This window comes from Oryctolagus cuniculus, chromosome 19, assembly GCF_964237555.1.
Source record: "Oryctolagus cuniculus chromosome 19, mOryCun1.1, whole genome shotgun sequence".
In the NCBI taxonomy this organism is placed as follows: Eukaryota; Metazoa; Chordata; class Mammalia; order Lagomorpha; family Leporidae; genus Oryctolagus; species Oryctolagus cuniculus.
In genome coordinates, this window is record NC_091450.1 from 30,833,322 (window position 1) to 30,848,160 (window position 14,839).

General features: G+C 50.2%; 1 protein-coding gene across 15 annotated transcripts in view; it reads left to right on the plus strand.

Annotated features, from left to right (window-relative positions):
- Positions 1-14,623, plus strand: part of GLYR1 (glyoxylate reductase 1 homolog) — a 34,615-nt gene extending 19,992 nt beyond the window's left edge. For 6 of the 15 annotated variants that reach the window (XM_051836146.2, XM_002722266.5, XM_070064000.1 and 3 more), the window contains 9 exons: positions 447-497; positions 590-663; positions 1,763-1,862; positions 4,428-4,538; positions 5,086-5,187; positions 5,912-6,074; positions 6,360-6,539; positions 6,880-7,004; positions 12,581-14,623. In XM_051836146.2, the coding sequence (XP_051692106.1) occupies positions 447-497; positions 590-663; positions 1,763-1,862; positions 4,428-4,538; positions 5,086-5,187; positions 5,912-6,074; positions 6,360-6,539; positions 6,880-7,004; positions 12,581-12,655 (981 nt within the window). In that variant the 3' untranslated portion in view covers positions 12,656-14,623. The remainder of the gene's footprint in view (positions 1-446; positions 498-589; positions 664-1,762; positions 1,863-4,427; positions 4,539-5,085; positions 5,188-5,911; positions 6,075-6,359; positions 6,540-6,879; positions 7,005-12,580) is intronic. The other 9 variants (XM_070064002.1, XM_051836143.2, XM_070063999.1 and 6 more) reach the window with 4 other exon arrangements.
- Positions 14,624-14,839: the final 216 nt, after the last annotated feature.

The following is a 14,839-nucleotide window of genomic DNA, read 5'->3' on the forward strand; positions in this document are numbered from 1 at the left end:
CAGCATGAGTGGCTGGCACTCATGAAGGAGCCGCAGACGTGGCAGACACGCTGTGACTCGCTGGTCAAAACAGTGTCCAGCCCTGCAGATGCGCAGGAGATGGTTTCTGGCACCTTGAGGCCATGGATTAGGCTGTACCATGGCAGCACCCGGTAGCAGTTGTGACAGGGTACCCGCCCAGGCACACTGACCAGCTCTGGGACTGTGTGTGACTTTAGGTCTCTGGTTCTCAGTGTCATGGTCAGCAGGAGAACATTGTATAGTTACACAGAGAACTGAATGAGCTAATACACGTTAACATTCCACTGTATTTGGAGTTCAGTAAAATTACACAAGTAAGTGTTTAATGTTAATATCACTTTAGGCCTAGTCTTTTAGGGAAACTGAAATGAATACCAGATAAACATTCAATTTAATGAGCAGTCTTTTCCCTCCCTCTTTCTTAGCCAGCTGTCTGTTACCAGGCAATCACAAAGAAGTTGAAAATATGTGAAGAGGTATGTTAGGTGTCCATGCCTCCCTGTTGTGCCTGTCACTGAGCGCCTTAGCTGGGCAGGCTACCTTGACGATTTGTGCTTCCTATCCCTAGGAAACTGGATCCACCTCTATCCAGGCAGCAGACAGCACAGCTGTGAATGGCAGCATCACGCCCACAGACAAAAAGTAAGACTCTGGTCAGAAGGTTCCTGGGACTCAGGTTCTGTAGGGTGGGGGCGTGTGACCCCAAGGGGACACTAAGTGTTGTGTCCCAGACATGGCTGAGTGGAGACTGTCTGCAAAGGTGATGCGCATGTGATTCCCAAAGACCCACAATGCAGAAGGGTCAGTGTAGGTCAAAGTACAGAAGCAGCAGAGGATGTCTAGGGCTTGGGGAGGAAACTTGATTTGAAAACAACCAGATGTATTCAGAAACGAAGAAGGAGGCTTTGTCCATTGTCCCATTCAGGGAGAGAGAAAGAAGTGCGAGAACCAGCAAAGACATTGGGACGAGGCAAAAATTTCATGAAAATAGCAGTGGTAGCAGCCAGCTCCCGAGTTTCTGGGGTGCAGGAAGGAGCAGCCTGGGGAAGTGCGGGTCAGCAGAGTGTGTCACAGAAGGACTGCGATGGGCTGCTACAGGAGAGGCAGGCATAGAGGAAGAATCTGTGTACTGGGGTAAAGGACTTAGCCTTGAAGAGGGTGGAAAAAGCCCCAACCCTACCGACAACAGAGAAACTGAAAGGGCAAAGGTGAGAGCCAGGAGGCCTGAGTCAGCAGGGGATGAAAACTGACCCTGATTCCTATAGTAGAGGAAGCAGCTCCCATGGCTTTCATGGATCATGACACGCTTTAAAGTGGCATCTGAAAGCCCGGCTCTCTGGGGAGCTGGTCAGGAAATGATTTCAAGGGCTGGGGACCAGTGTCTGCTTTCTCACCATAAAGAATTGTTAGCACAAACCCTCTGTCCCAGCAGTAAGGGGACCAGATTTGGAAGACTTGCTCAGAACTGTACCATGTCTACTTTTCTCTGGCAGTTGAGGGTTTAGAAACGCCTGTTTACGTTTAGGGACACGCTTAGACACACACAGTAAAAGAAGACACTGTCAGTGTCAGTGCCTTATCACAAGACCCCTGGCTTACCACACTGCCGGGGCTTGGGGCCATCTCAGGTCCCCTTCCCAGGTTTCTTTGTGGGGGCAAGGCTCAGGTACAGGAGGAAGGACACATCCTCACCCGGTCCCTCCCACTCCACCTTGAACTGATCAATCTCTGTCTATTTCAGGATAGGATTTTTGGGCCTTGGACTCATGGGAAGTGGCATCGTCTCCAACTTACTAAAAATGGGTCACACAGTGACTGTCTGGAACCGGACTGCCGAAAAAGTAAGCCCCCTAGGGTTGGTGCCTTTTAGGCCTCTGGAGTGTGGAGTAATGAAGAGTAAAACCACTTCCTGTTGTCTCTGCATGCAGTAAAGTAGGAGAAGCCAAGCTCCCAGTCCAGCTGGTGGAGAAGTTGACACAGAGGCTTAGGGAGTTATTACAAAAACTAAAAATACCCAGGAGTTATAAAGAAATGTTAAGTACTTAAAAGGATAAACAAATTTACTCTGGTTGGACATTATACAACTTGAATATATAACAAAGAATCACATAGTACCTCACAAATACATGCAATTTATTTATTTATTTGAAAGACACAGTTACACAGAGAGAGAAAGAGAGGCAGGGAGAGAGAGGCCTTCCATCTACTGGTTCACTCCCCAGTTGGCTGCAACAGCCAGAGCTGCGCTGATCGAAGCCAGGAGCCAGAAGCTTCCTGCAGGTCCCCTAGGGGCCCAAGCACTTGGGTCATATTCTGCTGCTTTCCCAGACCACAGCAGAGGGCTGGATCAGAAATGGAGCAGCCAGGACTCGAACGGGCACCCGTGTGGGATGCCGGCACTGCATGCGGCGGCCCCACCGACTGCGCCACAGCACCAACCCCCAATTTTTATGTTTTGTATAAAATGGGAAACATCCCCATCCCTGCCATTACTGAAGATAGTTCCTATTGAGTTTTTGTACTCCCGTGTATACTTACATATATGTGCATACATGTTCCTACTGCGTTTTTTACATATGCAGCAGATGCCATTCATATCGAGCATGTGACTGGGTCTGCTGCATCGCCGTGTTGCATGGCTGCCCTGCCTTTGAGTGTCGGAGTGGCCCTGCACGGGACTGTGCCTCAGAGTCCGCATTCAGGGGCCTTGGAGATAGACTACCTCTGTGCTGGCCAGGGTGGGGCCAGTAGTCGTGTTTGGTTGTCGAACACTTGAAATGTGGCTAGTACAACTGAAGAACTGAATTTTTCTTCTATTTCATTTAGCCTTGTGGCTAGTGACTACTGTATTGGATTGTGTGCCATATTGGACAGTTCAGAAGTTCTTAAAATTTTTTGTTTTGTTTGTAATGTTTGTTTGTTTATCTATTTGAAAGGTGCAGTTAGAGCATCTTCTATCCACTGGTTCACTCCTCAAATGGCCACAATAGCCAGGGCTGAGCCAAGCCGAAGCCAGGAGCCAGGAACTCCATCCGGAACGCCCACATGGAGAGCAGGGGCCTAAGCACTGCTTTCCAGGCACATTAGCAAGGAGCTGGATCGGAAGCGGAGCAGTCACTCGAGCTGGTGCCCACGTGGGATGCTGGTGTTGCGGGAGATGGCCTGTCCCACCGCATCACAACAGCAGCTCCAGTTCTGGAGCTGTCAGCCTAGGGCTGTGGTCCCATGTGTGCCTGGAAGGGAATCCCGTGTCTGCGTGGTCAGCTCTCAGAAGGGCTCATTCTCATCCAAGATGCACCAGAAGGAGGGAGGTTAAAAGGAACCGCCCTCTCGAGGGTGGTGTAGCGGAGCGTGCATCGGAAGGGATCCCGTGTGTGCACAGCGAGGTGCTCCTGGGACGTCCCACTGAGGAGCAGGCGCGTGGCCTGCCTGTTACGATGCCTGCATCCCACATGGGCGTGCCTGGATTCAGTTCCTGGCTCCAGCTTCCCACAAATGTGGATCCTGGCAGGCAGTAGAGTTGGCTCAAGTGGCTGGGTTCCTACCACCCGCGTGGGAGACATGGACTGCGTTCCTGGCTCCCAACTTTGATCCAGCTCGCCCCAGATGTTGCAGGCATTTGGGGAGTGAACCAGTGGATAGAAAGTGAAATTAAATATTGATGGAGATTTTTCTAAGCCTAGGAGTGAAATTCACTAAAGAAAAGTTTGATTTTTTTATGGTAATTGCCTACAACAAAAAAAATAAAATTGAAGGAAATACCATCTAGAAGTACTCGCAGCAAATATGATGGAGAAAGGATAAAGCACTTGTTTGATACAGTTTGATAATTCTGAGACCAAAAAAATAGTCCACAAAAGAGGGAATGTAAACCAAGATATAAAAATGGTTCAGTCATCAGTAGTAGTCCAAATATGTCAGCCAAAATGTTGGTATTTTGGGTTGGTTAAATTATCAGGTTTTTAAATTTTCTGTCAGTGCTGGTGATGTGAGAGCTCACTGATGACCATTGTAAATTGACACAGCCTCATTAGAAAGTCTTTTGTTTATATCATATTAATATATGAGCTTAAAAATATCCTTTGGAACCTACTTATGGAGACTGAAATTCAAACCATAAAGTCGTGCCTAAAGGTGTTTGTTGGTGTCATTTACAATTAAAGATGAAAGCAGACTGTCTTAACCACCAGGGAGACACTTGTTTTGTGCTTCCCATGAAGTAGCACGTTGTTCTAGGCACCAGGGGTACAAAACGCAAGACATCCCGTGCACATCCCTCCAGAAGTCAGAGCTGCAGCTCTGGTGCCCAGGGAGGCTGGCCGGAGGACTGAGCCACAGTCTCAGGCCTCCCTGGGGTGCTTGCTCTGCACATCCTGAGCTCACAGGAGGATCTGTGACTTTTGCAGTGTGATTTGTTCATCCAGGAGGGGGCCCGCCTGGGAAGAACCCCCGCTGAAGTTGTTTCAACTTGTGACATCACTTTCGCCTGTGTGTCAGATCCTAAGGCAGCCAAGGACGTAAGGATCCCCTCCTCTCCGTCTCCCCTCCTCTCCTCCACTCCTGTGGAATCTTTGTCCCTGGTGGGTGAGGGGCTGATTCCGTATCTGGGGCCATCTCCCGCTGCATAAATTGAATACAGACTTCCTTGAAGTCAGAACAACAAGTGGCTTGAAGTCTGGGCTTCCTCTGTTCTTGTTGAATTGGAGCACTGGGACTAAGTGTGACTGGTTCCTGCACAAAGCTCCTGTTTGCTGTCCCGTGTGTGTGTGTTTCAAAGTTCAAGGGCAGTGTCACCCATTTAATCTACATATATCCAGAGAATCCCCCAAAAATACTGAGGTTTTGTCCTTTCCTGGGTGGGGGCAGTTACAGATCAGCAGGAGCATGCTGAAAATGCTGTTCTACCCCTTGCGTGTTTAATGGCTCTTTCCTTTTCAGCCTTAGTCGTTAACTCCTAACCGGGAAATGAGCCCAAAAGCAACAGGATTTTGATCGCAAGACCCTGGGGGCTCCGGAGTACCTAGCTGGGAGCCTGGGCTATTGCTTCTCCTTGTATCCCCACAGCTGGTGCTGGGCCCCAGCGGTGTGCTGCAAGGGATCCGCCCGGGGAAGTGCTACGTGGACATGTCAACAGTGGACGCCGACACAGTCACCGAGCTGGCCCAGGTAGTAGCCTTATCCAGGCTGGCTGTCCAGTTGGAGCACAAGACCACCAAGACTGAGCACGCAGAAGTGTGGGCAGTTCAGTTACTCAAGTGAAAGCCAGAGAAAGCAAAGGAGAGTCACTGGCCTGTTTTACTGTCCACCTTCAAAGCTGCAGCTGGTCTGAACTGTCATGAGAGGTCACTGTAGATCTGGGTGTGGGGATCAGGTCCTGTGGCTGGTGACCTTACAGTGAGAAGCACTCCGGGCTGGCAGCTTGTCCTGTTTGGTATAAACAGCTGCCTGCAGTTGGCACCAGCCGAGTGTTCTTCCTCCCAAGCATCTGGGCCCATGTCAAGGAGCAGTGACTTTATGACCCATGTTCTTAGTGTGGAAGACGTTAGGGCCAGGCAGTGCCCAGAGCCAAGGTCTGTTTGGCTAAGCATTGTGCTTGGCCTAGACTTTGGTCTTTGTAAGACATTGAGAGTAAGTGGGAGCCTGTGTGTGGCTGCAGCTGCTCTCATTACTGCCACATGGCTCCTGGGTAGTTGGAGGAAAACCTGTCTGACTTCACCATGTCCATCCTTAATGCAGATGTTGGCTTTGAGACCTCAGTACGTAAGGCTTGCACCTCTGTGGTTCTGGGAGGTGTGATGAGAAGCTGCGCCCTGCCTCCTCTGCACTCCTCTCCCTGCCTGGAGAGCCCTGTGAGAAGCAAGGCCTCCAGAGCTGTGACTTTGCCTTCCAGGTGATTGTGTCCAGGGGGGGCCGCTTTCTGGAGGCCCCAGTCTCAGGGAACCAGCAGCTGTCTAATGATGGGATGTTGGTGATCTTAGCAGCCGGAGACAGGGGCTTGTACGAGGACTGCAGCAGCTGCTTCCAGGCGATGGGGAAGACCTCCTTCTTCCTAGGTAACATGCCTGCCCACCCGTTGGGCCACATCAGGCCTGGAGGCTGGGGGGCCACACCCCCACACTGCTGACAGCGTCCATCTCACTCGGCCTCTGCCGGGAGCCCCCTGGGAAGGTTTCCTTTGGCTTGCACAGTCAGTGCCTGGAAGGAGGAAGAGCCAGTTCTGTCGGGGGCAGGTGAATGGGGCTCCCCTCAGTGCAGAGGTGGGTCTGAGCAGGGGTGAGGGTGGGCAGAAGAGGCCCAGCCGGTGAGATTCTCAAGATATGACAATCTGCCCTGCACAGGTGAAGTTGGCAACGCAGCCAAGATGATGCTGATTGTGAACATGGTCCAGGGGAGCTTCATGGCCACCATTGCTGAGGGACTGACCCTGGCCCAGGTGACAGGCCAGTCACAACAGACACTCTTAGACATCCTCAATCAGGGACAGCTGGCCAGCATTTTCCTGGACCAGAAGTGCCAAAGTAAGTGGACTTCGGCCTCTCTTCTTGCTGCTGCTTTTTGATGAGAGCTGGGGAACTGGATTAGGCAGTTGTCCGTTCCTTCCCAGGGATTCATTATGTGGGAAAGATGTCCTCCTCTGGGTAGTCCAAGCCCCTGGTCAGAGGAGGTCCAGAGGCATGCTGATGAGATTTGTAGATGTAGGCTGGGACCTCCCTTTTCTTGAATGTTGGAAGGTGCAGGAGGAATCAAAAGGCTTATGCTATTAGGAAACGCTGGGTGTGAAACTCTGAGCTGCTTGCTGCATGTAACCTTTATCTAGGGTCCTTGGATTCCTTCTGGTCACTGGCTTTCTCTCCTCAGATATCCTACAAGGAAACTTTAAGCCTGATTTCTACCTGAAATATATTCAAAAGGATCTCCGCTTAGCCATTGCACTGGGTGATGCCGTCAACCATCCAACTCCTATGGCAGCTGCAGCCAATGAGGTAACGGCACAGGGTGTGGCTCCAGTCCCAGGATGGATCCTTCCGTGGCTTCGTCTTTTTTTTTTTAAGATTTACTAATTTCCAAAGATAGAAGGAGAGACAGAGAGTGAGAGAGAGGTTCCATCCGCTGAGTCACAACAGCCAGCGCTGGGCCAAGCTGAAGCTAGGAGCTTCATCCGGGTCTCCCACATGGGTGCAGGTGCCCAAGGAATTTTCCACTGCTTTCCCAGGCCATAGCAGAAAGCCGGATTGGAAGAGGAGCAGCCAGGATGCTCCCATCTGGGATGCTGGCACTGCAGGCAGCGGCGTTCCCACTACGCCGCAGCGCCAGCCCAGCCCAGCCCATGGTTGCTGAAGGCATTTTTGATACCATCTTTGAGTAGAGATATAAAGAGCTTTTTATCCAGTTCTTTCGATTGCTGGAAATAAATCTTTGACTGGAACTGTAGCGTTGTCTCTTTCCCCCCTTTAACTCTGTCCATTTTTTCTTAATGTCTGAAACTCTTAGTAAGCTTTGAGCCATCTGTTACTGCTGTGTCTTCTTGATGAATGTGACCTTCTGTTATTATGAAACATACCTCTGAATCTTTATCTTGAAGCCTGGTTATATGATACTGATAGTTTCTACATGCAGTCTGCTCATGCTTATTGTTTTTATTACCTTTTTCCATTCGTTTTCTCTCTACTTGTCTTTATGCATAAATTGTCTTCTGGAGATAGTCTGTAGTTAGGACTTGTGTTTTTATGCATTCTGACAATATCTGACTTTTAATTGAAATCCATTAGCCTGTCTGCAAAGACATTAAGTGCCTACAGATGCTCTTTTGTTAACAGTTTCTTAGGATAGGAGGCCAGCTTTCTTATCTTACCCTGATATAGGTTAATCGAAAACAAACCGCAACTCAGTGAAATTTGTCTTTACCATAAAGTTACAGTAAAGAACCAGTATTTTAGGAGTGGGCTTGAGTTGTTCACAGCTCGTATCAGTGTGCCTGGATTGCGTCTAAGCTACTCAGTGCTTCCGAGATGTGCCTGGGCAGCAGGTGACGATGGCCCAAGGTTTGGAGTTCCTTGCTTCAACCTGGCCCCAGCAATTACAGGCATTTGGGGGGTGAACCAGTCGGTGGAAGATCTCTTCTCTGTCTCCCTGTCTTTACCTCCCTCAGTCACTCTACCTTTCAAAAAAATAAATCTTAATGTGTAACACATATGAAACACATGACTTGTTTCTGTTAGACGCTGCAGCTTTCAAGTGCCTTCAGCTGATACACATTTTTTATTAAGTTAAATACTCATTGGTCTCTTGTGGCTTGAAAGCAGAGAAAGATTTTTTAAAATGCACAGGACTGTTCTTTTCAGACCTGCCTTTTAAAACTTGGTGCAGTCTTCTGCCTGGATTCGGTGTCGTCTGTGCCTCCCTTGTCTTGGGACATCTCACAGTGCTGCTTCCGTGGCTCTTTCAGGCTGCAGTGATATTTCAAGTCTCCCATTCATTCTACGTGCGGGTTCTCTCAGCAAGGAAAGTCTTTGTGTATTTTATAGCTTTTTGTCCATAGAGCTCTTCTTCAATTGCAGTTACTTCTGAAGATTCCAACTATGACTTGAGCTGGGAAAGGTTCTCTTTGAAGTGGTTTAGGAATTGCTTTTGCCCTGACTCTGCAGGATTCATTGGCTTGGAAGCGGTTTTTGCTTAGTTTCTCAATGCAGCATGGTGCTTTCAGGCCTCCTGCATCGTGTGAATATGGGCTGCAGGCTGTTGGAATCTTGGAGGTCAGGATGTTACTGTCAGCCTTGTCCCTTAACGTTTAGTATCTATTGATACGTCTGAAGCTACCATGTTAACATTTGAGATCTGTATGTCCCTTTCTCATTCCTCCTTTTTGAATTCCACTTTTATTTATCTGTTGGCCTTTTAAAATTTATTTATTTGGCCAGCGCCGCTGCTCAATAGGCTAATCTTCCACCTTGTGGTGCTGGCACACCGGGTTCTAGTCCCGGTCGGGGCACCAGATTCTGTCCCGGTTGCCCCTCTTCCAGGCCAGCTCTCTGCTGTGGCCCAGGAGTGCAGTGGAGGATGGCCCAAGTGCTTGGGCCCTGCACCCCATGGGAGACCAGGAGAAGCACCTGGCTCCTGCCATCGGATCAGCGCGGTGCGCCGGCCATTGGAGGGTGAACCAACAGCAAAAGGGAGACCTTTCTCTCTGTCTCTCTCACTGTCCACTCTGCCTGTCAAAAAAAAAAAATTATTTATTTGTATTTATTTGCAAAGCAGAGATGGACAGATAGAGACAGGAAGAAGCAGAGAGCGCCTGTCTGCTGGTTTAGTCCTCAAATGCTGGACCAGGCAGAGACAGAGCAGGAAGCAACCCAGGTGTTGAGTGTGCATGGCAGGACCCCCGTACTAGCTGCCACCTGCAGCTCCCTGGGTGAGCCTCAGCAGGAAGCTGGAATGGAGAGTGGAGCTGACCTGGAGCCCGGTCACGCTGATAGAGGAGCGCCCAGTTGGAGTCTCAACTACTAGACCAAATGCCCACCCCTCTGTTGGCTTTTCAACTATGCTTCTTTGCATTATTTTTTACTGGTTCTCTAGGAATTGTGGTATATATCCTTAACTTCACAGCCTGCTTAAGGCATTGATCTTGTACCACTTCACATAAAGCAAACCCACAGCTACACAGATGCGTTTTATGGCTCCTTTAAGCGAGGTTTCTGAACCTCGGCACTGCTGACATTTGATGGGGAGGGCCTGTCCTAGGCATTGCTTGACACTTGCAGCATCCCTGGCTTGCACCTGCAGACGCCAGCACCAACCCCTTTTTGACTGTGTCTCTAGATGGTGCCAGACATCCTCTGGGGCAGCTTTGTTCTGTGTAAGACCTCCCCAGTGAGAACACTACTGCGGGGATGGACATCTATATGTACCTCTGCCTGTGTCTGAGCCCCGTCACACAGGATTGTAGTTTTTGCTTAAAGCAACTATAGCAGAATACTTCAGAAAGTTCATGAAAATGCAATTAAAAGATGAATTTATTTTGGTACCCCAAAAATTTGAAGTCCATGCATATAAGGAGTCTGCAAAAATTCATGGAAAGTACATATTATGAAAAAGAGATTCATAAATATTGAAGTGTTTTTTACCAGAATAAGCTTATCTTTTATATCAATTTTTCCATGAACTTTTTCAAGTATACTCATATGTATTTTAAAGAAATTAAGAGAAAAAATAATTTTTAGTTTCTCTAGACTTAATGTTTCTGGGCTGTCTATTCTCCCCCCCCCCCTTTTTTTTTCCTTTTCTTTCTTTCTTTCTTTCTTTTTTTTTTTTTTTTTTTTTTTTTTTTTGACAGAGTTAGAGAGAGACAAAAAGAAAGGTCTTCCTTTCCGTTGGTTCACCCCCCAAATGGCCGCTACGGCCGGCACACTGCGCCGATCCGAAGCCAGGAGCCAGGTGCTTCCTCCTGGTCTCCCATGCGGGTGCAGGGCCCAAGCACTTGGGCCATCCTCCACTGCATTCCCGGGTCACAGCAGAGAGCTGGACTGGAAGAGGGGCAACCGGGACAGAGTCCAGTACCGCAGGCGGAGGATTAGCCAAGTGAGCTGCGGTGCCGGCCTCTTTCCCTTTTTTTTAAGATTTATTTTAGGGCCTGGCATTGTGGCATAGCAAGTTAAGTCACCAGCATCCCATATGGGCACCAGTTTGAGTCCAGGCTGCTCCACTTTCCACCTCACTCTAATGATGCTCCTAGGAAAGTGATGGAAGATGACCCAAGTGCCTGGGCCCCTGCACCCACGTGGGAAACCTGGAGTAAACTCTTGGCTTGGACCTGGCCAGCCCTGGCTGTTGTGGTCATTTGGGGAGTGAACTGACAGAAGACCTCTCTCTCTCTCTCTCTCTCTCTCTAACTCTAACTCTGAATTTGAATAAATCTAAAAATGATTCATTTTATTTATTTGAAAGGCAGAGTTGGAAGACAAGGGGAGGGAGATCTTTCACCCACTAGTTCACTCCCCCATGTGCCTGCAAGAGCCAGGGCTAAAGCCAGGAGCCATTCTGGTCTCCCACATAGGTAGTTGAAACCTAAGCACTCGGGTCAGCATCCACTGCCTTCCAGGCATGTTTCAGATTGCTGGACGGAAGCACAGAATAACCAGGACTCAAATCAAGCACTCTAAGGGATGACCGTGACCCGAGGCAGCTGAACACACTGCTAAGATACTTCCCCTCCCTGTGGCTTTTTAATTTTTTAAAAAGATTTATTTCCTTATTTTGAAAGTAAAAGCGAAATACAGAGATGGAGAGATCTTTCATCATATGGTTCACTCTCCAGGTGGTCACAGTGGTCAGCTGTGGGCCACGCCCAAGCCAAGAGCAGGAGCTTCATCCCCGTCTCTCCATGGATGCCAGGTGTCCAAACACTTGGGCCTTCTTCTCCTACTTTTCCCGTATTGTTAGCAGGGAGCTGGATCGGAAGTGGAACAACCAGGACACGGACCAGCACCCATATGGGATGCTGGTATCACAGCAGTGGTTTTACCTGCCACACCACAACACTGACCCCTTTTTAATTCTTGTCAAGGTCTTTCCTATTCACCGGGTGTCTCGGGGCCCACCTTGAATCACAGGCACTCTCTGGGCCTTGGAGATGCTTTGGAGTACAATCAGCTCCTTCCCCTCCTTGGAACACTTAGAATTTTAATGGAAGGAGGTCCAAGATAATGACAAAGCATTTAGACACGTAAGAATTGTAGAGCATCTTAAAAATACAGTGAAGAGGTGCCGGCACCATGGCACAGTAGGTTAATCCTCCGCCTGTGGCGCTGGCATCCCATATGGGCGCCAGTTCTAGTCCCAGCTGCTCCTCTTCCAATCCAGCTCTCTGCTGTGGCCCGGGAAAGCAGTAGAAGGTGGCCCAAGTGCTTGGGCCCCTGCATCTGCATGGAAGACCAGGAGGAAGCACCTGGCTCCTGGCTTCAGATCGGCACAACTCCGGCCGTTGGGGAGTGAACCAACAGACAGAAGACCTTTCTCTGTCTCTCCCTTTCACTGTCTGAAACTCTGCTTCTCAAATAAATAAAATCTTAAAAAAAAAAAAAATAGAGTGAAGAGTGTCATGGGAGGTGCAGCTGCTATCCAGTGGGCTGCTCCAAGAGAGCCCTGGAGTTGCTCGGGCTGCAGTCGGCAGTGCAGAGGGAGAGCATCCTGTACGGGGCGGGGGGGGGGGGGGGCAAGGCCAGCAGCCCCGGGTAGCAGGGTGAGTCTCGGAGGGTGTCTGCAGGAAGGGATCACTGCATGCCTGGCCACGCTGAGCGCTCTGTCCCTCACTGCACTGAGTCCTCACGACAGCCAGGTGGAGGTCCGTGCTGTCACTTGCTGCCGACCAGGCCACTGATCTGAGCAGCCGCTGGGGTCCTGAGAAGCTGGGGCAGTTTGCGCAGGGTCTAGTCAGGATTCATATCAGCAGCCTCAGCTCCAGGACCCGCCTGCTTAGCCTCATCCAGAACTGCCTCCAGGGCTCAAGTCCAGGCCTTTAAGTCAGCTTGGTGACCAGAGGCTGACCTCTAGCTTTTTTTTCCAGGTATACAAAAGAGCCAAGGCACTGGACCAGTCTGACAACGATATGTCTGCCGTGTACCGAGCCTACATCCACTAAACCACCAACAGCCCACCCCACCCCTCTACTCTTCCCTCGGACCCCTCTCCTCATGTGGGGTCGAGGTCCTGGGACTTAAGTCTGGACCAGTCCATCTGTCTCCACTTCCTTTTATACAGACTTTAAAACTTGCCGTCAGCACAGCACACAGCAGCACCCCTCCCTGAGGCCCTGGGGAGGGAGGGGCGTCAGCAGGATTGGCTTGTGGCGAAGCTCTTGAGCTGGGTACTGGACACACACACACACACACACACACTCACCCCTGGATAGAAGCTACCCAGAAACTGCTGCCTGGCTTTTTTTTTTCCTCTTCCAAGCTTGTCTTATCTCCAAACCCTTCCAGCCAAGGAACTAGGATCAGCAGTGAAAGTGGATGCCTTCCACAGCTTTCTGCAGAACGAAGAGGCTGTCAAGTGCACACACCCACTGTATCTGGGAGGCTCTGGCCCAGAGGAGCCGAAACAGACTCCAGAGAGAGGCTCCTGCAGGACCTCCAGCCTCGGGTGAGCAGACGAGGATGATGTTCACGTCAGAGACAGCAACATGACAACCAGCTCTCCGTCAGCGCCTTTGTGAACTCAGATGAGACTGGCAAAGTCCTGCCGAGACAGGGATCTGGCTTTCAGGAGGAGCAGCGAGCAGCCGGCCTGTAGGTGAGCCTGGAAGCCGGTGCCCTTCACTGCTGCTCAGCACCCCAGCACCCCCACCAGCCACCAAGCCGTGCAGCCCTGAGCCTTGCTCCTCACCGGGCTGTGTTAGCGTTTGGATTTGCATTCCAACCCTTGGGAAGAAGGGAGGGAGAAATAGGCTCCTTCCTGTTTCCGTTACGCCACAGACGTGTCACCTGGCTCTGAGGAGAGCCGCTCTGACTGGGCCCCTTGTGCCCGCCTTCTCCAGTCTGCCCTGCAGGGTCCCCGCATGTCCCTCTCCACTCTCCTCCCTTTTCTCCTCCCCTCTTTCCTCCCAAGTAGACAGTGTCTGTCTGTCTGCCCCTTCTCCGGCCCAGACCAGCCTGACCAACGATGAGCATTTCTTGGGCTCAGCTCTTGATTCAGGAATGAGTGTCTTCACTCCAGCCAGCATCATGGTCTTCGGTGCTTCCCAGGCCTGGGGTCTGTCGGGAGGGAAGAGAACTGGGCCTGACCTAAAGCTGAACTGTAACTGACCCTCAGAGGTACATCTGGGACATCCTCAAGGCCCTAGCATTTCTCCTTGGACAGGGGACCAGAAGGGGCTTGAAATACTGATGAGAACAAGGAGAAGTCACCCAAAGGATGTCAGTTTTTTCTCCCTCTGCGTGGGTTGGATTTTCCAAAGTCACAATTTGTAGAAGGTCAGCATTTATAGTGAAATATATAACTATATATATATACATATATATATAAGGTGGTCGCGGTGGTGTGAGGTCCCCTCACAGCCCTGGCCGTTTTTCACTGATTAGAACCTAGGTAGAGGGTCCCAGAAGACATCGGGGGAGGGCAGGGAAGATGCCCTTTGGGGTTCACACAGTTGTCGATTTCACTGGGATTCTGGACTCACTTCTGTCTGAACACAAAGCCTGTTCTGGAGTCCTGGGGACACTGCGGGGTGGGGGTGGGGGACATGCTGTAATGAATCCGGTTAGTCAATGTTGTCTTAATATTGTTGACAGTTCTGTAAAGTCCCTTTTTAAGAATATTTCTGTTTAAGCTATTTCACCTTTGTTTTGAAGTCCTTCCGTTCTGGAGAGAAAATGTGACACTTGTGAGAAAGCTTGTAAGAAAGCCCCTCCCCCTATTTTTCCTTTAAGCCTCCTTTAAATGACAAATCTAGGTAATTAAGGTTGTGAATTTTTATTTTTGCTTTGTTTTTAATGAACATTTGTCTTTGAGAATAGGATTGTGTGATAATGTTTAAATGGCAAAAACAATACATGATTTTGTGCAATTAACAAAGCTACTGCAAGAAAAATAAAACATTTCTTGGTAACACAGCCGTTCGCGTGCATCTGTGGGCTCCCCGGCCTGGCGCCGGCCGCCCCTCACGACTCAGATCCGTGCGCGCAGGGCCGGGGACGCGCACGGCCCCCGGGCCTCGGGGCAGCCGCCGGCGGCCGGCGGGCTCCGCCTACCACCCACGGGACCCGGCGAGCGCCGACGGACCGCCGCGCAGGCCAATCAGCGGTCGCGGCGGGGCGGGGCGGGG